The sequence below is a fragment of the Carassius auratus genome, chromosome 20 (genome assembly GCF_003368295.1).
Source record: "Carassius auratus strain Wakin chromosome 20, ASM336829v1, whole genome shotgun sequence".
NCBI lineage: Eukaryota > Metazoa > Chordata > Actinopteri > Cypriniformes > Cyprinidae > Carassius > Carassius auratus.
In genome coordinates, this window is record NC_039262.1 from 25,212,268 (window position 1) to 25,236,040 (window position 23,773).

The following is a 23,773-nucleotide window of genomic DNA, read 5'->3' on the forward strand; positions in this document are numbered from 1 at the left end:
GGAGGGACTGAGAGCTCTCGGACTAAATCTAAAATATCTTAAACTGTGTTCCGAAGATAAACGGAGGTCTTACGGGTTTGGAACAACATGAGGGTGAGTTATTAATGACATAATTATGATTTTTCGATGAACTAACCCTTTAAAGCTAATACACACCACACCTGCAGATGCAGAGCAACACCGAAATGCTGACAGAGTACAGTCTTAAACGTTCCAATATCTGACAAACACCAATTTACAATGTTAATTTGGCAAAAACAAGCACTGACCAACACCACCAACAGACAGCAACAGGGGTAACATCAGACAAAACTTGATGAATGTTTCTGTTGTAGTTTGTTGGCGTGTGTATGAACTGGCCTTTAGCCTCATTGAAGGTGAATTGTTTCCTTTTTTTTTTTTCTTTTACTGAATATATTTTCTCTTTTTGAGCACTTTATGCATACCCTAGCCTATGCATAAAAACAAAGTGTATTTTGGGCTTTAAGAGAAAATGTTAACACTGTAGCTCTTTTAAATCAAAACACTGCTCTGTTTGTTTGAGCAATAAGACCAGCCTGACAGAGCCATTCTGAGGCAGGACTATGTCTCTATCAACCCAATGACTGGGGGACTATTGAGGAAATCTTTTTGAAAACAATACAATTTAGAGTTATAAAATACAATTGTATTTGTTAAGCACATTTAAAACAACCGAGGTTAGCCAAAGTGCTGGACACTGACAAAATTGCAACAACAAAAAAAAAAAAAAAAAAAAAAAAAAAAAACATAACATGAGCGCAATACACAGTTTAAACAAGTGACAAACTAAAATAATAAAATACAGAATTGAACTCTCAGGCTGGTTTAAAGGCCAATGAATAAAAGTGAGTTTTAAGTCGTGATTTAAAACTGTCAAGGCTGGGAGCCACTCTGTGAACAATCTTTGTTTTTAAAAAAAAATCGTGTTACCAACATCACAGAACTTACGACAAGCTACAACAATGGCACTCAAACTGTGTTTCTTCATGTTTTATAGAAAATGTTCAGTTAACTATAAGTGTGTTGACTGCTTTAAAGGATGCCTGAAAATAGGATATTAAAACCTGACTGTAAGTCGCAGGACCAGCCAAGCTAAGACCATACACCACATGTGATAACCCCGGGCTGGACTCCGCTTCGTCCACATTGAAAGCCGATCCGGCGTTCCACAGTGCAAAGTTGATGTATTTCCTCAGCACAGAGCAGATTTCGTCCTCTTTCGGAAGGCCAAACAAAGTAGTTTCGCTTTCACAACCAAACACACAGCGTCTATATGACATGACAGCAGCGGCAACAACAATACTACAACGATAATAAAAGTTACGCCTTCTATCTTTGCGTGAACATCTGGGCAAAATTTAGCTAATTTTCCAACATTGTGATTTAGAAATGTGGGGTGTGTTAGACGAGCCGTTTTAGGGGTGTGTGGTTGACCGTTAACTTTGATAAAGAATATCTCTTTGGATTTGAGTCTTTTCAACTTCACAGATCTTCTTTATGCACCAAGAGCTTGTAACACTCCAAAGAGAAAGGAAAAATTGAAATCACATCATATGACCCCTTTTAAACTTGGATATAAAAAAGACCATGATCTAATCAAACGCAAGACAAATGATTTTCCGATACTACTGTGGGGGATTTCCACCATTCTCATCTTTTAAATCTGACACCACGTTAATGAGACATATGTCAATTAATTACTTCAAGTTTACAAGACTGCTGATGGGTATACTCTTCTCTGAAATCTGCCTCTGAAATGTTTTTCAGTGATTTGCAGATAGCGAGATAAACTATATTTGCATCTGTGGTTTCCAACTATTATAAACAAAGTTCTCAATGTTAACTACAAGTTTATTTTGACTTCCTAAAAAGTGCCCGTGAAACGCTGATGACACTCACCAAGTTGAAGTGACCCCGAAAACTCCAAAAAGAAGGCATGATGTGACATGGAGACATAAGAAACTAAACCTTTGCCTTCAGGCTTTGCTAAAAGGAGGGATGGGAGGGATGGGTTAAATGACACAGCTGGAACAACAATGAACAAACAGCCCCTCACAGCCCAGTGCCAGATCACATGACAAGGCAAAGCACAGATACAAGAGGGCCTATTCTGGGAGCATCTACGTAGCTCCACATTAACCTATGCACACTGACACGAAGATATACACAAACACGGAGTACAAATATGGATGTGCTACATTATGAGGTGGAAGGAATATTTTGAAAAACTTACTTCTTCTATATGCAATAAGGAGTCCCTTGCATGGGACTTGCATCAAACTGCTCGAAATAAATATTTTTTAGAGGTGTCAGAGTATTTCTGGTTGAACAGACATTCCGTAAAAGTACAGAAATATCTCAGGTTTCATTAAAAAAATGTCTTAATTTTGTGTTTAAGGAACAACAAGAGGATGAGCAAATACAACAGTAATAGATTTTTTTATTTTTGAGTCAATAAACCTAATTTAGTTTCACAGAAATTTGACAGTAACCACTTCCATAGTGTTGTACACACACGGTCAGAATTGTTGGTACCCTTTGTAAATATGTTCAAATAAGGCTATGAAAATAAATCTGCATTGTTAATCCTTTTGATCTTTTAATTAGGGATGCACGATATTGGATTTTGGCCGATATCGATATGCCGATATTTTCTAAATAATTTTGGCCGATGCCGATACCGATATCGATATATATACAAATATATACTGATATATTTAAACTTTAATTTTACTGAAGAGAAATCCATGTATGTCTTCTGTACTGATTCTACCATAAATTTATTATTTTACAAATGTAGACAGACATTCACATCTGAAAAACAGGTCAATTATTTCACTTGGAGAATATCGGTTTGGCTCATCGGCAGAAGTATTCATATCGGCCGATACCGATAATGGTCATTTTAAGCTTTTATCGGCCGATACCGATGTTGTGCCGATATTATCGTGCATCCCTACTTTTAATAAAAAAAAAAAAATCTAACATTTCATTGGAGAATAAGAATTTAAAATGGGGGGGGGGGGGGGGTATCGTTCTGAAACAAACGTTTTTCTCGAATACACATTTGACACAAGTCAAGTCAAGTTACCTTTATTTATATCACAGAACCCTTTTATTTAATACTTTTGAGTTTTCTCCTATAATGCCGGATGAGGTTAGAGAACACCTGACAAGAGATCAGAGACAATTCCTTTATATCCACAATCACTCCTGACCCTTTAGATTCCAGGCTCCATGTTGGTGGGCGCTTCTATTAAGTTCACCCCACTCATTTTCTATAAGCTGCTGGTCAGGGAACTGGAATGGCCATAGCAGAAGCTTGGTTTTAAATCTGTGACCCATTTTTGTGTGGTTTTAAAAGGTTTGTTTTTAGATTATTATCTGGTTGGAAGATCCAAACATGGCCCATTTTAAGATTTCTAACAGAGTAAGTCACTCTTTTATTTTTTTATATGTTGGCATTTGATAGAATCAATGATGCCATGTGTCCAAACAAGATGTCCAGGACCTCCAGTAGAAATTTAGGCCCACAAAATCAAAAATACAGAAGTACATGGGGTACTTTTTATCCCTGTGTTCATCAAACCCATCTTGAGGGTTTGCTGCTAAAAGGCATTTTTTTGGTTACATCTGACTATGGAAGCCACTCCCATTTTAATGCTCGAGATAGTGTTTTGGTGAAAACATTTTCTTTTCTTGAAGCCCTTCCAAACAACATGTGGTGATGTACGTGCTGTTTTGATAATTTGTTTAAGATTTTCTGACCCCGAAACTCAACCTTCCTCTGCATTTCTCCAGCTGTGATCCTCGAAGAGTCTTTGGCTACACAAATTCTCCTTCTCACCATGCATTAGAATGATATATAGACATATGTCCTCTTCTAGGAGATTCATAACATTTTCTGTTGATTGGAACTTTTTAATTATTGTCCTGATGGTGGAAATGGGAATTATCTTTCAAGCTCAACTATCTTTTGCTTCAAATCCAAAATATATTATTTGTTTTTTCTTATTGTGATGGGTGATTAATTTGTAATTTGGCCTTTGTTTTCCCTCCTATTTATATTTCTATGTAAAAGGAAGCCATAGCACAGATATATTTTACTCGTAAAAAATTCTAGGGGTACCAGTAATTGTGTCCAATGTGTATTTGAGAAAGTAAAAAAAAACATTTCATAATAAAATTTTTCCCATTTAAAATTCAAGATCAAAGGGATTATCAATCCAAATTTATTTCTAAAAAATAGATGTATTTACCAAGTGTACCAACAATTATAACCATGTGTGTATATACACTCCTCTGGCCAAGAAGATAAAATAAAAGTTAAATGCAATAAAGTTTGGATCCCAACCTGATCCTGAAAAACAAAACAAAAAAGTACTCCAATGCTGCCCCAAATAGTATACTTTTAGAGAAAAATCGATAACATGTTGTCGCTTCTTTGTGACACTTCAGAAATCTCTTTAACCTTTGACAATAACAACAACCATGAAAATAAATAACACAATTGTTTTTTCTTTTTTGGGGGGGTGGGGGGTCTGACAAATCAGGTTTGTGGCCTCACAAGATAAAACAGTTAAAAAAAGTATGTCATCTGTTTATTGTTTGCTTACTGTATCATGAAACTGCAGATTTGGATATCCTTATTTATTTGGCATGCACTGTTTTTTGCAACACCCTTAGACCTGGTGTGCCAAATAAATATCCAAAATGTGTTGTCAGACTTCTTGGATAAGGTTTGACCACTCTAAGCTTGTAAGCACTGTACCTACCTCCATATGCAAAGAGCCCTTTTACATACAACTCTTAAAGGGGCAGCAAAAAATACTTATACTACATTAGAGAGAGGGTGGAAATAGTAATGAAAAACTAAACTGGCTCCATGTGACAAAATATGAGGTCTCAGGTAAAATTTTATGAAAATAAAAAAAGTATGATATTACCCCTTTCTAGGCTACATGATACACACATACCATTCCCTATGTGTCACATAATGTAGACACGTACAACATATCAGAGTTTGAAAAGCTTCCAAGAAGCTTTGTTGAGTCACTGGTGGTCAGTAACTACAAGAGGAAGCAATTAAAGGAAACAGACAAAATATGCTGAAAACTAAAAATATGCACAGATAGACATCTCTCTGCATGTTTACACACAGGCATGATGACTGCTTCCGAGAAAGCTGATGCGCTATATCCCCTCCCAAACCTGTCCTGGAGGCTACTAGACCTTTTGTCTCACTTACTTAACATGTCTTTTTCATTATTTAAATGCAAATACATATGCAAATAATACAAAGTCTAGTAAGGTTTAAATTAGAGATGTTCTGATACCCTTTTTCTCTTCCCGATACCTGAGCTCAGGGTATCGTCCGATACCGAGTACTGATCCGATACCTGGGTGTGTATCTGTATATACAGCTGTATATACTACTAGCCCTGTGTAAATTGCTAGAATTATTTTATGGTGTGCTTCAGACTTATCCCTTAATAAAACATGAACAAATAAATGGTGAACTACTGTATTTATTACAGTATTTTTATTATCTGACATTAATTTGACCGTAATATTTATTTTCTTGAGTGAAAAAGAACTTCAAATGCAGCCAAAAATCTAACACCGCAAACTAAAAAAGGTATTTTAGTTTTACGATTTAACTGTATAAAAGACTGCAACAAATAAGTATAGGAATATACAAAAATTATATATTAATCATATAATCTCTTTACAACAAAACAAGTAAAAAACAAGCAACCGTCTAAGCGTAATTATTATTATTAATAGAGACGTATTATTATTACTACATAGAGACATAGCTAAATCTAAAATTACTCACGCTAAACCGAACATTTATTTTGATGGGTTGCCATGAAGATCTTTGAGTTTCTGTGACATATGATATGAGAACGGTAAATTCTCATGAAGTGATGGTTTAATGCGTTCGTGTCCTCGTATAGTGACACACTGCAGAGACTACAAAACAGCGAGCTCCCGCGCATCTGAGCCCATCACCCACAGAGATGTAGAATTTGCAGGAGTAATATTTAAATAGTATTTTGCAGTTTAATATTCGAAGACACTAGTATATATTCGGCTACAGTCTGGAGCCCTGCGCTTAGACTAACACGGAAGCGACTGAACGCAGCTGCGGGTAACGAATATATTCGGTAACTTACTACCGGTACTACAGAGACGATGGTATCATCACATTTTTACATTTTCAGCACCGACTTGGTAGTGAAGTACCAGTACTTGTGGCATCCCTAGTCGCCGTTTTACTGTCTGGTTGGTTCAGTCTGAAATACTGCTAAACAGCGGACATACTGCTAACCACTGATCTATAATATAGAAGTGGCTTCACTGTCTGTTGGCAGTTTAGAAAGCGATGAGCTATCCAATCATATATTGAGAGTGAGGAGTTGTCGTCATAGCACAGAGCACCTCCCCTCAATATCACAGTCTCCGCCATGCTGCTAACACGTTTTCATTTCTTCTTCGCTGCTCTAAACAGGGGTTGCTTGTGGCAACACAGCACAACTTCATCTAACGATATGATCATGCGCATCTAATCAGTAAAGCTGCTTCCGTGATCACCACTAAAATCGCCATTACCTGCTTATAATTGGAGTGGCATTTTAATAGACAGAGCCTTAGATCGCTGACAAGCTACGCAATACCTTCGATAATGAACGCGATATTGCGTAGCTTGTCAGCGATCTACGGCTCTGTCTATTAAATGCTGCTCCATTCAAAAGCAGGTGATGGCGATTTAGCTGTAATCACGGAACCAGATTTACTGACTAGATGCGCATGAACATATCGTTAGATATATCGCCCAGCCCTAATAACAAATGCCTAAACCTTCGACTGATAGTGTATTTCACAGAGAGCAGCAGATTTAACAGTCAAATAACAAGCCTCCAGTATCAGGCTAAGGCAAATATTAGTAAATGAACGGAGTTTGTTTAGTGACTTCAAATTTCCCTGGTGATAAAAAAAAGACGAACTGTGTTACTAACAAGAACCCACTGCTGCATCTTTTGGACTACTCACCAATTTCTATCTATACTTTATCTTTCATATTCAAAGTCTTCTAGGAGGTGGAATCTTCCAAAAAGCAACAATAATAAACCTTAAGCAAGGAAATGACTACTAACTGGCAACAACAAGTGCATTTTTTGAACAGAGCGGCCCTTCCTTATCAGTCTAGGATCAGGAAATGAATGAAGTTTTCTGGCACCCTAGCCAGCCCCAGGCAGGACTGGAAAAGGAACCGGGTGTGTCCACAGTTCTATCACAGGTTTAACACACTCTCACATGGGACACATTGCTAAAGACTTCCCCAACCTGTTAGTGCCAAGAATCAGTGCCTAGATCTCAAACCTAATGAGATGGCTACCTGGACAGCATTTGGGAACATCATAAGCTACATTCACACTGGAGTTCCTGAAATTCCTGAAAACTGCTTCTCCGTGAATGCAAAGTCAGAGTGCCAAAATGTGTGAACAGAGCTAATGTGGGGTGTTTGTTGTAGTGATAAAAGTGCAGGGCTTCAAGCATAAGAGGACTGATTAAGGAAAATCTCAGGTCATGCAGATAAATAACATTTTGCAATGTCAAAACAATTTTTCCAAACATTTTCCAAAATATCTATGTAAAAGAAGCTTTAGACATACTAAAGAGTGAACTCAGCTCACAGCGTAACTGAAGTTGAGCATTTGTTGCACACAGAAGTAGCACATGCTGGCTACAATGAATCAAGCTGAGGGTTTTAAGCAAGAACTAATCACTGGTCAGGTCTCTGTATATTGTATGTCGGTCAGATGCTCTTTACGGTCAAGAGTACTTCACTATAATAAACTAGAATGAGGAGCAGATTTCCTGCACAAGTTAAACATCTGAAATTCCACAAATAATTACAAAGACACAGCAACCAACACATTGTATAAAATATTAATTTTTGAAGCAGTTATTTTTGTTTTCTTGAAACTTGAAAAAAAAAAAAAAAAATCAATGATGCCCAAAAATGCTGACAATGCAGGAAGTTAACTACTTTAAATACAGCCATGTGTACATGTCCCTGGCAGTGAAGTTCAGGTAAAAAGCTTGAATGGAGTTGAAGAAATTTTTTGCATCTTCCACACAAAATCGAGATGAAATTCACAAAGCCTGTAGTGACATACAGTAATAAGCAAACTGGGAGGAACTTTATTTTTTGTAAAGACGTTGTAGTAACTGAGAACATTCCTTAGATGTTGAGTCATAAATCCTGCCTCTTTCTCAATTCTCTAGCTCAAGTGTATCTTTTACATGTATACAGGTCTTCCTGCAGTGCACTGAATAACACCTTTTTTCTACTTCCTTGTAAACTTGTGAAACAACTGTTCTCATGTGTGATAGACAGTGACCACTCTTCATTCCTCAGATTGGAGATCTTTCTACCTCTGACGTTTTACTGCTAAAACAACATTCTCCTAAAGCTACTAAACATAAAAATGTCCTTTGGATGAATAATCTAAGAATAGTCCAGAATTTGAAATATAGGCTTTACCTAATTATACATCACAACTTTTCTTTGTTTAAACTGTTTAATGTGGTATCAGATTTTTGGTCTTCACAGATTGTAGATCTTGTGTATGTTTGACAAACCTGCTTATAGTTCATGTCAGTCAGAGATTAAGAATTTGTATCATTTAAACTGAGAAGTGAGTTTAATGAGTTAAAATAATAAAATATATCGCGTAATAACAGATGCATGTAATTATTCTCAGAGCTGTCATCCACACTGAAAGCGACGGACACTTAGACAAACATATGGCAATATAACACACACTTTCAACTTATGTGGTTTGCTTGTGAATAGTATTACCAAATTCTTTAGAGGACTTCCCGAAAAATTTCAGTTGCGTAATTTTACTAAATGAACGTACTATAACAACTAAAATCTTTCATCTAAAATAAATTTTAAGAACGGATGTAGCTTGTGCAAAACTTACCAATTCAAGAAAAGTTAAAAAACTTCGAAAGACGTCAAGCGAACAATCCGTAATAACGTTGCATTTATGATTACAAGGTCACTGTGAAACAAAACAAATCCTGTCGATGTAAAAGAGGACAATAAAAAGCCAGTTCAGCCCAAACTCCTCCGCGTTTGTAGCCTGTGTCTGTAATGATGACAGCCTGCTCAAGTTCTCCTCCGCTTTTTTCGAAAGTGAACGAGTGCGCATGCGCAAACTGTTAAAGGAATGTATTTTTTTTTTTTATTTTTTTTATTAAAGCTCTTGATGGAACAAACATGCAGAAATTAAAAATAAATAAAAAGGCAAATAAATAAATAAATGTGTGTATAAATACACGTATTCTGATGTGATGATGAAAGTTATTAAATAAATAAAATAACTTGGTGGCCAAATGGAACATGTTTAAGGAAATGCTTTTCTGAATGTAGTTTCACATTTATTTTTCCTCTGCACAACATGCTAATAAGATGGTGTCAATCATGGACTTTGTTCAGTCTTGTCATAGCTGGGGGTGTGGCTTTCCCTCTGACAGGAAATGCATGGTGTAAATCCAGTATAGCCTGCGTAAAGTCACTTTTGCCATTCAACAGAGCAAGATACATAGAAAGACTGAGCAGGGTTGTTCGTACAGTATCTGAGAGTGTCGCTTCCCTGCGGTCAAAATTCGCAAATCTAGGGACCGTCTCTAAAGATACATACGACATCAATAGCATTTCAGGAGATTGATTTACAGTAACACAACCAACTGTAAAGTGTTCGTGTAGGTCTCAGTTATAATGCATGGATTTTAGATTCTTGGTATTTATTAAAATCGTCAAATCATATGTAAATGTTGCCTTTTTTCATTTTTTCTTTTCTTTATCATCACTTGCTGTAAGGATTGAAATAATAAAAAAAATTTAATACATTTTAAATCCCACAAATTTTCATCAAAAAAACTTACCCATATTTAAATATTATTGCACACTGAATTGAATTCAATTCAGTTATTCATTTTGCATAAAAACATAAAAAATAACATTTTCAAAAGCTGGTATTACATTCTTTGTAATCAGCCACTTCTGAAATTCAATCTAGCCTACTGTTATATTTGTTAACTTTATCTTGTTAAAATTTGTAACGGTTTTTTTTTTTTTTTTTTGGTCTAATTTTCTTTAAAAATGTTTAAGCATAATTTCATCATGATTTTATTTTGCATGTCCCTATCCATCATCATTATTTTAATTGGTAATTTAGAATTATTAATTACCAACACCATAGTAGAGAGTAGTAACTGAAATTTTCAGGAACAAATGAAACCATGTTCCATGAATGTCATAATTTTATGACAAATACAGACCAAAAAAAAAAAAAATGCACAGGTAAAAGTTGCACCTTTTTTGAGAATGAACGCTTCCACATAAGTATGTTTTCCTTATGAAAGTATGTCTCATACTGAGTCAGCTTAACCATCATCACAGTTTCCTTACACAACATTATTATTCTCGTTATAAATAAATATTCATTGCTAAAGTCTTCAGATATGTCCTTATCAAGATTAAGATCAAGAACATTGCAACAAAACACGCCAAGACATGCCACAAACATGACTGTGAACAAAACATAGGTGTGTTAATTCTGTTACCACGCCATTACTGTCTTTAACCAAAACCAGCTAAACAGAAAGACTGTCATGGAAAAAGGTGACATGCCCTTGGAGCTGCTTACAAGTACACAACCCTTACTAATCCTGACCCATCACAAGCAACATAAACATCCCACATTGAGAAAGCAAACCTGTTTAAATGTGAAGTCAAAGCTCTTCAAAAAGAAAAAAATAAATTGAGTAAGAAAGGTAAAAAAAGAATTGACAACTATCACATGGCCTATAATTTCTATAACAAATACATATTTTTTACTTTTAGTTATGCAATGTAGGTGTTACCCATTAAGCCAAACGTTTGCTCAGTTGATTGTTTTCTTATGCAATAGGTTCACAGAGAGAGCAGTGACTGGCTGATACAATAAACAAATATTATAATGACTGGGTTTTCACCAAGACATTTCAGACAAAACTGAACAAGTCCACACTTGCTGGGAAGTGACAGAAGATCCCATGGAAACATTGGGTGGATGTTTGGCTTTTGTCGAAAATCATTATATTGTGTTGATCAAGTAATTCAAGGGAAAGAACGAAGTAAGAAAACAAAATATGGCATGGAAAGTATGTAGTGAATAACTGTGACAAAAAGAATTGTCTTCAGCAATTATACTTAGCATGCATTAATGTGATAGCCTGTGACTTTCAGGAATTATTTATATATAATTTTACAAAGAGAAATTCCCCCCTCTAGTGGATGAGTAGCCCACTGTCCAAGATTTAAAAAGATTTAAAAACTGTTGTTAATTCTACCCGCTTATGCTTAGTGTCTTATGCTTGTGCTAAGAGCATATGTTCTATCCATGTTCAAACATGTAACTCTGCATTTGTGTTTTATGTTTAACAGTAACCTCCACAAAACCTGAGACTTGCTCCTGCCAATGAGTGTAGCTCCTGTGCGGTCTGCCATTCATCTTGAAAATAGCATCTCCACATGAAATTGTCACTAGAAGTGTTCATAACATAAATGCAAAATGTAATTAGAAACTCTTTTATTTAAAATCAAAGCTCCTGAATCCATGTCCTTATTCACCAAATGGCACTTACACGATTTAAAATATGTAAACATAAAAAAAACTGAAATAATCAGATGCATATCTTTAAGAAACACATCCACCCACAATAAACATTTTAGTCATTCTTTAACACTCTTGACCCATTTAGAGAAACACAAAAGCATCAAATGTAGGTTTGTTTGTTATGTTTCTTCTCCCCAGTGTTTAAGACTGTTTCACCTCAGTACTCAACAACTGGAATATCACTCAGAGCACACATATTAAGTTCTCTTTAATAATAAACTGAGCAAAAAGCTTGCAAACATTTAACATTTAGTGCAATAAGATCTCATGGATTCATTGGCCAATAATACAAGCAATCTAACAATCCACATATATATATAAACAATGTATTATCACACCATGAAAACATATGTACTTTAAAATGTAATAGAAATATTAAAATAGCCTCTAGATACAAGTCAAGACATTTCAATTCCCCTCAGAAATAACCAGAATGATAAATGATATGGCTTTACGGAAAACAAAAAGAAAGTTGCAATATGTTTTTTGCCAAGTGCTTTGTCGAGTGTGAGAATGTAAAAATCTCAGATGGTAGTAGACCATTTATAATGTGTTATTTCTATCTAAACACAAACTCTGAACAATGTAATGTAATACACTAATTCTAAAATTAACATCTTGCTCATTAAGACCTGAGATAAAAGACCTGGTTCAGTGACTGAACATTTAAAATGGCTTTACGTAAAGGTCGGGAACCCTGAACAGCTTAGTTTTTAGTTATTAATTCGGCCCATTCTACACTGCAGTCAGCATCAGTCTGAGGGTAAGACCACATGGTAGAAAAGATGTTAAAGTTTGTTGTTTTTAAAGATTTTGTCATGCTTTGGAGGTGGTGGTGTTGTAGACCAGCTGTTGGTCTTCATCACTGTACACCACTGGAGGACTGCTGGTGGCCACCGACTGATGGCTTTTTCTCTTGTTCTTGAGGAAAAAGTAACCCAACACAGCCAGAACGGCCAAGACGGCGACAACTAAAACCACAGCTAGGGCAACAGAAGCTGAGAGGGGAAAAAGGCAATAAAGATGAACTGAACTGAAGGCAATCCACAATTGAGAGCACAGATCGGTCTTATTATTTCACATTTTCATCTAGACGTCTGAAGGATCCTATTGATTTTTTTAAACCGTATTCTGGACCATTAAAAAATATTCTACGTTTATTCCAATATACTCAAATACTCCTTTTTAATGTTAGTGCTTTATTTTGTTTTGTGAAATTTACTCTAAAGTTCTGAAAGTTATTAGAATTATTAAAAAATGTTCTTCAAACCGGCAAATAAAATAAGCTACAATAAAACAAAATATGATGTCAACTAAGGATAAGGATTTTTTTCAAGTCTGTTATGATTAAAAAAAGCTGTTAAAAATACAATTGGGATCCTTCCTTTCTCTTTAGAGTAATGAGTAATGATAATAAACAAACACAAAGATTACCTGACTGGCTTTCTCCTAGTTCCTCCCTGTCCTCGCCTACAAGCAATCCTCTGGCAAACACATCATTTTCTATAACGACAGACAGAAATATACATCAAATATAAACTACAGCCATCTTCATTAATACATCTTGTTGAAACCTGAGCACCATTCATACCTGAGACACCTGAGCAGTTGCTCATGCAGTTGTCTGATGTCTCAAAGTTGTTCTTATTGCCATCACAGCCCCCATATGTGAAGCGATGGCACTTTTCGTTAAGAGGGTCATAGTACCAACGAGGAAAACTGGCTCGACATGGGCCCACAGCATATGGATCTGTGCAGTGTGCTACACCATTATAACACAAAAGAGACGTGAGAAGAGAATTTAAGTGGATGAAGAAATGGTGTTTACACACAAACTGTTGGTGGGATCATATATATATATATATATATATCTATATAGAATACTAACTGTTCGTAAATCAAGCCATGTTTATCTAGGAGCAATAGTAATACAGGGCGATAATAACACACACTATTAAATAATATTAAAGTCCATCCAAAAAGTCCAATCTGACATATATCATATCCCATTAGCACTTCCACATGTACAAAATGCTGTCTCTGTATCATGATTTTTGTTTAAAGCACTATATAAATAAATAAAGGTGATGATAAATTATGTAATGAGAACCAATAGTGTTGACAAATCTTAAAATAAAAAAATTGTGCAATGCATTTTACTCCATTAATTTTTTAAATAAACAACATGAAAAGGATCATTTGGTCTGTTCATCAGATAAAGCAAATGGCTTCAAAATACTTTTTTTGTCTTTATTGCAGTTGAACAGCCCCTTTCATTTTTTGTTATGTAAACAAGAAAAGCAGACTCTATAAAATTTCTTCTGTGTTCCATGAAAAAAAGAAAACCATAAAGGTTTAAAATAACATGAGAGCAAGTTTTAATTATGTCAGGCTGCCGGTACACAATATATGAAACTCACCTCTCTTATTCCCCTCAATCCTTAGAAGTCGAGTCAGGCCATTATTCACTAAAAAGTAAAGTACGTACATTTAAAACCATTGAGTGCATGTCATGAGATGTGTGTGCATGGTAAGTGTCTCACATTGTTCACAGTTCTCCTCATCAGAATCATTGGTGCATTGCTGCTGGTCATCACACTCGAGCTCGCTCTTCACACAGCAGCCGTTAGAGCATTTCACTTCGTCTTCTTTGCACGCCGAATTACAGTCTGTATCACAAACAAAAACAATTTAAACAACCAGCAAATCCTGAGTTAAATGTTACACGGTATATATTTGGCTAAGGAGAGATCTAAAGTAAATATACCTTCATTGTGCGGCATTCTCGTATCTCCATGTTTTACTGCAGACAGACAATTTTTGAGAAAACATTACTTCGTAAAATCTATGAGATATTGAGATTTTATTTAAGGAAGCAATAAAGGAATAAACAAGGTCAAAAGTATGTGGGGACCTCCATCTTATTAATAGGTTTGGTTATTCCAATTTTTTTCCGTGAAGACAAATCTAAATACCCCAGCATTGACCGAACATCAGGAGCTGACCTCACTGATGCTTGTGTCTGAACAAAGGCAAATCCTGCATTTATGAAGCAGCATAATGTGGAAGGACCAAACGTGGGCAAGCTATTATAGTAGCAAAGGGAGGCTTTGCCACGCTTTTGAAACTAAAGTGATGCACCACCCAAAAATAACAAAAATTCTCTCATCATTTACTCAAACTAATGCCACTCCAGATGTATATGCCTTCCTTTTTTCAGATGAACACAAACTACATTTTCTCTGTATGTCCATATTGGAAGTATAGAGAACATCCTAAATTAGCGCTTCCAATAGCATGCAAAACAGAACTAGAATCCATTTAATGAATCAATGACTTCTGAAGCCATAAGATAGGGGTGTATGTGAAAAATATTTAATACTTTTTTTAAACCTCAAACCATTGCTCCTGGCCAGCTGTTCATGAGTTGAAATGTTTCTGAGCAAGTTTCTAAATGCACTCATTGATCACTTCAAAACATGCTGACATTAACATTGATTCATCACCTTTTTGCTTGGGGTTTTTGAAGTGGCAAGTCACATTTTTCTAAAAATCGCTGTGTTGCAGAGAAGTCAGGGAGTCATGTGCTTTGAGACAGCATGAGGGTGAATAAATGAAATGATGAGAAAATTTTAACACAGGAGCATCAGTGAGGTCATGCTTTGAGGTGGTCAACCAATCATCCCGAAGGCACTCTATAATCAAGCTCATCACCAAGGTCAGTAAACTATTTCTTTATGGACTCCACAAAAGGATCTTCACCAAAAATATCCTCCAAAATAAATGGCCATTCCCCCTTTTTTAGATGTCCTTGTGTTCTGATTTGGGACTGGGGTAGGGTTGCACATTGTAGGTGTGGTGGTATAAACTGTAAAAATGCAATTTGCAAAAACAAAAATGTTATGCTATGCTAAAATGTATGGCCATATAGAGCAACACATCCAAAATTATTTTCTCATCCTCATTTTGCACTAAACCTACATGATGTTATTCTTCGGTTGAACACGAAATGAGAATTTTCTTTTTTTTTTTTTTGTTAAATGTTGCCGTCTACAGCAGCTTAAGAGTAGCTCTTAAATGGAAATATGCCACATGATTAATACCATTCTGTATGGCAAACACACACAAAAAAGCTCTGCTTGTTGTTATTATTGGCATCTGACATGCACCACTGACACCACATTTAATTTGGGAACTGTAGCAAGAAGACAGTCAGTAAAAACAACATTAATTTCAAAAGACTTGTAAAGTTGCACTGATGCTTCTCTTATAGTGTGACAAATGACATTCTTGTGTAGTAAAGAGCCAAGTGGAGATTCTTCAGAATTCTCCTTTTGTGTTCCTTGGCGGAAAAAGCATACCGACAAAGAATGAGAAATCAATGACAACATGAGGTACTCCTTTAAACCGACTGTACACCATGGCCTTAGGGCAATGTGATCATCATTACCTGTCACGTTTTTACAGGCATTAGAACACTCCTGTTCAGAGAGATAGTTGTTGTTATTCTCTATACACCCTCCAAAGATGAACTCCTCACACTTGCTGGATGCAGCGTTGTAATGCCAACGAAGAAAAGAACCTCGGCAGGGTCCAGCGTTTTTAGGGATCAAACAGCGACCTAGTGGGACAAATCAAATTAATGATGTTAATTCAGTTCTGATGAATTAAAGAATCATGGTTTTTGTGGATCAAATCAGGATTAGTTTCTACTGGACAAACAACAACAACAACAACAACAACTTGCTTCATTTAATCTGTATTGCTGTTTGACTTTGTTTCACTGGGAAATCTGCGATAACCCAGAAATTAAGCTTAGAACCACAAGGGACTCTTTAAAGTCTTCAGTGCCACAATTTTCCAGAACTGCAACCTACCTGGAGTGTACAAAAGACTATTGTGTATTGATGTAAAATGTCTTGCTTCAAATGTAACCAATACATTTCTAATTTGATGGCTTTTGCTACTGTTGTGCAAAATCAAACATATGTGGAGAATCCACCTCAAAATGCCACCAAAAACAATAAAAATAGCCCAAAAAATGCAGTTATTCAGATAAAATTTGCAAAAAGATTTAATTGTTAAAAAAGAAAGAAAAAGGTTTTTGTATGAGATTTTTTTTGTACATTAAATCATTAAATATTTATGCAATATAATAAGAGCACGAGAACTGCCTTAACGAGTGAGCATGATTACAGACCTGATACTGATTTATTTTATACTAATGTTCTATATGAGTTATGATTAATATTAAGAGACATTTTGTTCATAGACATAATTTTAAACAAGTTTTTGCTCTATTTGCCAACAAACAGAAATCCATATCAGAACTGTTGTTGTGTTTTGAGCATTAAGCCAGCTGGTGCACTTTAGGGTTAATCATTAAAACAAAAACTAAAATAATTAGAATTTTATTTATTTTATTTAAACACTAATACAATGTAGAAATTAAAAAAATTAATTCAGACAAAAACGCAATAATTTAAAAATAACAAAAATACTATAGAAACACTGGTGTCATGAAATACTTAAAAGACAGATAAGAATGACTTTTGTATGACAAAATTATTGTTTCTCTTGTATACACAGTTTGAAGAAAAACCCACGATAGTTTTGTAAGAAATTTATCTCCCACCCTGAAAACTTTCATTTGTATATACACCCATAATAACTGTGGCCAGACCACACCCAAATAAGTGTTCAATGATCCAGTCACAATCAGATCAAAATGTATTGTGGGAGTATTTACACATTATTTTAACCCCTTTAACTTTCACCCCATCCCAAATACAGGACACCTACGGTTCCTTCACTACATTACAATAAAATCTAATCTAATCTTGACAAACTATATTATGCATTTAGCAGACGCTTTTATCCAAAGCGACTTACAGTGCATACAGGGTATACATTTTTACATGATGTGATCCCGGGGAATCGAACCCCCAACCTTGTGCTTGTTAAAGCAATGCTCTACCAAGTGAGCTCCAGCTCCGCTGGAAAGGTCTAAGAATCCCAAATATATATTTTACCAAAGATTTTTGTAAAAAATTATGTAGGAAAAGTAATAGATTAATTTATGACAAGAGTGCACACTCAAAAATCTAAATTATAACCGGAGTTTTGATCTTTATTTAAAAAAAAAAAAGACTAAATTGCCTTTTTCTCTATTACATTATAGAAATCATCAGAAGTTATATCTCAACTGAAAACTTAAAATGTCAAAATGCATCCTTTAAAACCCATTTTAAAATCAAACATTGCATTACCATGTAAATGGTACATCATTATCATGTTACAAAATTTTTTCAATCATGAATTATAAAAATTTAGGTTTGTATCATGCACATTAAAATCCATCTTCAAAAACATGAGTGACAGTTAAGGGAATGTGGTCAGATGTGATCCAATCTGGGCCCAATTTCAGAAAACACGTTAAAGACAAATGTAAAGAGTCCATGATATTCCTGTCCCTTCAAAGCTAGTCTCTGGCCCGTATTCATAAAGAATCTTAATGCAAAAAGTAGCTCCTAGTGACAAAATTCTAAGAAAATTCTTAGAAAGCTGGGCGTTTACTTTTAAAATGAAAGAAAACATCCTAGTAAAGAAAAAAGTAATTCAGAAAGCATCTTAACCCTTAAAAGAGGTCTTAAGGTCAAACTTGTTAGGAGCACAGACGAGGACTTTTAAGAGTTTCTTTAGCAGAGGAGAAAATGGCAGAAAGACAGAAGAGACAGAAGAAATGTGTTGCAGACAGTGGATGACAGTGAATTAATAAGATGCTATAGATTAGATCGTGCAGGGATCATGTTTGTGACTGGTCTTATTAGAGACGTACTAACATCTCCGACACAGCACAGAAATGCCATAGCGCCAGAAATTAATCACTACATTACGATATTTGGCAACTGGGAAAATGCAACAATGCAATAGTGATGATTTGGGTCTGTCACAACCTTCTGTAAGCAGAGTGATCACACAAACAATTACAACACTTTCAGAACATCTTATTGTGTCGCAGTTCATTTCATTTCCAATGGACATTCCCACCTTGAAGGCTCAAAAAAACTGCTATCATGAATATAGCAGCCTTATAGGTGCGCACAAGCAAGGGGAATGAACCGTTAATAGTTTGTGCTATACGCTCCCATGTCTGCTTCTTGTGCCTTGCTGTGACACCCGTTTTTTTTATTTTTTTTTTATTAATAGTTATTAAAAAAAATCTTAATGTAAAACACCTTTTAAAAACCTAAAGAACAATTTTCCACTATAAAGAAACTTCTGTGTAATTGAAAGATTTCATGGATTTCAACGGCAATACTGGAACTTACGAGAGCAAAATAAATTAAACTTGTCTAAAAATCAAGCACAAGTAAAATTGAGTGTGCAAATATAACTGGGCAGATAGGGTTGGATACACGCAGTTGTTAGCATGAACAACATGACAGGACATGTTCCTTTCAGTTGCTTCTTTGTTGAAGTTCAAGTCATTGTTGTGTATACACGTAGGGTGAACCATTTAGGCAGGTACAAAATGCAGGGGTGTATATAAATTTCCTATGGGGCTCAAGGGAATGTCTACATTACTGTTTGACCCAGTGGGCATTTTGAGTTTCAGAGTTTCACAGTCTCACCATATATCCCAGAAAGAATTCAGAGCCCAACTTTTGATAAAAAGAGATTATCTTCATTCCTGTGGCATTTCATCAAGTTCATTTATGACAAGGCAATGATCTAGCAGGTGCACACATACACACATGAATGAGGTGTCAAATCGTTCTGGTTTATTGCGAATTCTGCTACTTTTATAAGCAGCAGGGCATGTGATGTTTGGGTAGAGCTTGGTGGGGCATTCCAGTACGAAAATAATAACTGGTAATGAACAATCATTACACAACACTCCCACGCTGTCTGACAGGCTGAGATGAATCAAATGTGGGCAGGCAAAGTACACTTCTGGCTTCCAAATCAGTGTGCTCCCAAATTCACACAATGGACCTCATTCGTGAAACATCCAAAAACATAAAGAAACTCAAGAGTAATTTTTGCATAAAACGGATCTTCCCTAAAACTCTCCTCTCGATTAAAAAAAAAAAAAAAAAAACGCTTTGCAAACGTCAGATTTGACAGTTAAACTTGCGTATGCTAATGAATTCCAATCATTCATAAAAAGGGCCCACACGCAAAGCACGATCATCCCAGCATATGATTCAAGGTGGTGGCACTTGAGAACACTTTGGTGGCACAGCGTTTTTTCATCTGAGACGCTTTGGTTGTTATGATTGAGAATATCCACAGCAGTAACATATTTCTAGGCCTATCTCATTTTGTAGAATATTACTGAATATAAATTGACAAGTGCTGCATTTTACATATGTGGTCCAGGGTCACATATGTATGTTCTAGATAAATATATATATATATGTGTGTGTGTGTGTGTGTGTGTGTGTGCCTCTAAACCGCGTACACATAACTTACTGTATACGCACTAAAGACGGAGTACCTTGAACCTTGGGCAATAACTATATTGGGCAAAACCTATAACACCTGAGGCACCGCTACAGTGAGCTTTATGACCAATGCGTGGCAAAAAAATTTTTTTCAGAACACGGGTTTTATTTCATTTATTTTTTATAATCTTTTGCCATATGTCTAGATTTAGTTTGACATCTTTACTTAGTGATTATTTTGACTTAAGTCTGTTCTAGAGATATATTACAACTTTTGTTTGTACAGATATGTTTCAAATTTTATACTAAATGCATTTATGACTGTAAAGCATGCCTGTGTGTGTCAAAATCGTGATTAAAATCGAATTCGCAAAATTGATTAAAAAAAATCGTGATAGGTTTTTTTTGTCCATATCGCATATCATAGCCCTAATGGAAAGATTATTTATGTAGATCTCAATTTCAGAAACTGGACTAGACAACTAGTCTGTAACTATCAACCTGGTTACTGGTTCACCCTAGCAACCATCCAGAGGAGCCTAGCAACTGTATAGGAACATAAACAACACCAGAATATCAGAGACATGACGTTGGGCTCTACTGGCAACCACCCAGAACAACCAACCAAAGACCTAGCAACCACCCAGAAAACACTAGCAACGGTCTAGCAACCACGTAGCAATACCTAGCAACCACCCAATGTAGGGCAGCCACTGTAGCAACCACATTTGTTAGCATCCTATTAACTGCACGGTGTTGCCACAACAGGCACCACTTACATTTCCTTCAGAAAATATACTTGTTATTATTTTTGCTTTAGGCATAACCCACTCTAAGTTTTGTATGATTTATGAAAAACAATTCCCTTAAGTACATATCTGTATGTGTAAAGTTGTTAAATGGTGTATCATTATTAGGGCTGGGATAAACGATTGTTTTTTAAACGATTAATCTAGCGATTATTTTTTTAAAGGATCGATTAATCTAACAATTAATTTTTTCAGACCGATTCGATTTCGATTATCTCCCCATTAATTGACTACTAACAATTTAAACAAGTTGATTTACATATCTGAATGAAAAAAACATGAATTCCTTAACATTGTAATATATGTTTATTGCAAAATAATTACAAAATAAAAGACTGACTAAGAATGCATTACTTTGCACTTGTATAGCGATAGCATTCAATAAAACCTTGAAGTCTTGAAAACACATTGCTTACTGAAACAAGCTTACTGAACACATAGTGCCTAGCTTACTGAAAAAAGTTCTTCTTTCAGATGAAAATAACAACTTTGTCTAGCATTCAATAAAAAAGGTCACCCAAAATACTTGTTTAGAGCAATTGAAAGAATATAGTAACCAATGTAAACTTGAGGGCTTTAAGCTAATACAGAGAGTGCCTTTCCAAAAAAAAAAAAAAAATTAACAGTGGGAGCCAGCAGCCTGTCATGGAGAAAAAAAAAATCTCCAAATGCTCCACGTGAAACTTTGGCGTTCCGCCCTTCTTCTATCGTGTCTAATGATTTTGGTTAATATGCACGAGGGAGAGAGAGAGAGAGAGAGAGAGAGAGAGAGCAAGACAGCGCTCATGTAGTTTGAAGACTGTGAGTGCACGTGAAACTTTGGTGTTTCGCCCTTTTTCTATAGTGTTTAATGATTATGATTAATATGCACAAGGGAGAGAGAGAGCAAGAAGCGCTCGTGTTGTTTGAAGACTGAGTTTACACGCGCAGCCGGGGCACTCTCTCGTACGCGCCCTGTCAGGCGCAGCAGTCATTCTATTCTACATCACTTACCGATTAAATAAGGCTTTGACAGACGCCAAAAAAAAAGATAAATGCAGAAAAACCCCTGGATTGGTTATATAACTTTGGACAGAATATCCGGCCATCGCGTATATTCAGCACACATAAGGTAAACGTTTTGCAAACGTTTTTTAGAGAAATAAAAAACAGGTCGACTAATCCATGCGCATATTTTGCGTCGACGTATTTTTTTTTTTTTGTGCGTTGTCCCAGCCCTAATCATTATCTTTAAAAAAGTACATGTTCCATTACACAAATGTGCTGCTGTAGTCATGAACCAGACATGGATGCGTCACATAAACAAGGTGATTAGACAGTGAGTAAAAAACATTCACATGCAGTGATTCAACAGCTGCTAAAACTGACCTCATTTCTTCAGTGGGTTCATTCTTCTGTCATTTTATTGCATTTTACTATAAAATCCTTTATTGAAATCTATTTTCCCTCCATTATTAATTTAGGCAAGAGCTAAAGACCAACTGAAGGTTGAGGTCAAAGAGGAGTATGCTATGAGATATTTTACCTTCACATTTAGTTGTAATTCATTAATATGTCTTTGCTGGGGGTGTGTTTTGTGTTTACGCAGAGCAGTTATCCATATACTGCGCAACTATGACTCAAAGCTTGTAACACGTCAAACCGGTTCTGCACATTTACAGAGGGAGCGGTAAGGTCTCTCACAGAACAAAAACACACACAGAGAGAGAGGGAGGGAGAGAGAGAGAGAGAGAGAGAGAGGGAGGGAGAGAGAGAGAAAAAGAGAGAGAAAGAGTCATCCCCAACCCATCACTACATTATTAAGTAATTTGTAAGCCCAAGACATGTCTGAAAATGTGCTTTTATCTTAATCTCCTTTATTTTTTTTAAATACAGTGTGTCAGTCCATTAGTACAAAACTTTTCTTTGTTAAATATGTCAACATAAAGCTCTGTTTTATCTCCAAGTTTATTTTCCAGGTAAAAAAAAAAAAAAAAACTATGGTATACTTAAACTTTTACAAAGATGACGGGTAGGAGAGCAACAGCATAAAAATGACTCAAAACGAGTAAATTATTACTATAGTTTGTCTTTCCATTTACCATTTACTCATTTATAGTGATATAAATACTGAGCCTTATTTGTAAACGTATCCGTCAGCAAAGCAAATAAATAAATCAAAATAATACTCACGTGCAGATTGCTCAGGAGTGAGAACCAAAACAGTGACATTAGCAGAATCAGAATGGTGTCCTGAATCGGTCACTGTCAGTTTGAACTTATACACCCCAGGCACCAACCTGGACACCTTCACCTGGTCAGGCAGATTCGTTTTCTGTTGAGCAGTTGATTAGATTATGAAATGGCCATTAGTCCTCATTGCAGGAATAGTTCACCCAGAACGTAAACTGTATCATTGCATACAGTTGAGAAACAGCATGAGTAAATAATCTCTTACATAGAAAAGAACACTTTTAAGAATGTTGATAATAAAAAATAAAAAAAGTGTTGGTTTGCTTTTTTAAGATGACAAAGAAACAATCACTTAGAAATATCTTAATTAACTTAATATAACCGGAAACATAATTACCTGAAAACATTAAAATCATAACATATGAGCTCATCATATGCTAGAATCCAATAAACAGTAATACCTCTACATGGACGGATTTATTTCCACTGACGAGACTCCATTCGTAGCTGATGATTTTCTTATCATCCCAACTCTCAATGCCGTTCAGCAATACCTCCCCATTAGGCTGGACCACCACAT

General features: G+C 35.7%; 2 protein-coding genes across 3 annotated transcripts in view; both read right to left on the bottom strand.

The window, feature by feature from the left end:
• The window catches only part of LOC113121269 (pleckstrin homology domain-containing family G member 3), a 53,212-nt gene extending 43,996 nt beyond the window's left edge, over positions 1 to 9,216 (bottom strand). The window contains exon 1 of one of the 2 annotated variants that reach the window (XM_026291601.1): positions 9,021 to 9,216. The gene's annotated coding sequence lies outside the window, so the exon portion shown is untranslated. Of the gene's footprint in view, positions 1 to 1,920; positions 2,023 to 9,020 lie in introns of those variants that run through there. The other variant, XM_026291602.1, reaches the window with a different exon arrangement.
• A 3,222-nt stretch (positions 9,217 to 12,438) lies between these two features.
• Positions 12,439 to 23,773, bottom strand: part of spint1b (serine peptidase inhibitor, Kunitz type 1 b) — a 12,753-nt gene continuing 1,418 nt past the window's right edge. The window contains exons 2-10 of the mRNA XM_026291606.1: positions 23,655 to 23,773; positions 23,194 to 23,335; positions 16,213 to 16,383; positions 14,530 to 14,565; positions 14,306 to 14,431; positions 14,183 to 14,230; positions 13,354 to 13,524; positions 13,197 to 13,265; positions 12,439 to 12,760 (exon numbers count right to left, since the gene is read on the bottom strand). The exon at positions 23,655 to 23,773 is cut by the window's right edge and continues 39 nt beyond it. Coding sequence (XP_026147391.1) covers positions 12,579 to 12,760; positions 13,197 to 13,265; positions 13,354 to 13,524; positions 14,183 to 14,230; positions 14,306 to 14,431; positions 14,530 to 14,565; positions 16,213 to 16,383; positions 23,194 to 23,335; positions 23,655 to 23,773 — 1,064 coding nt within the window. The 3' untranslated portion in view covers positions 12,439 to 12,578. The remainder of the gene's footprint in view (positions 12,761 to 13,196; positions 13,266 to 13,353; positions 13,525 to 14,182; positions 14,231 to 14,305; positions 14,432 to 14,529; positions 14,566 to 16,212; positions 16,384 to 23,193; positions 23,336 to 23,654) is intronic.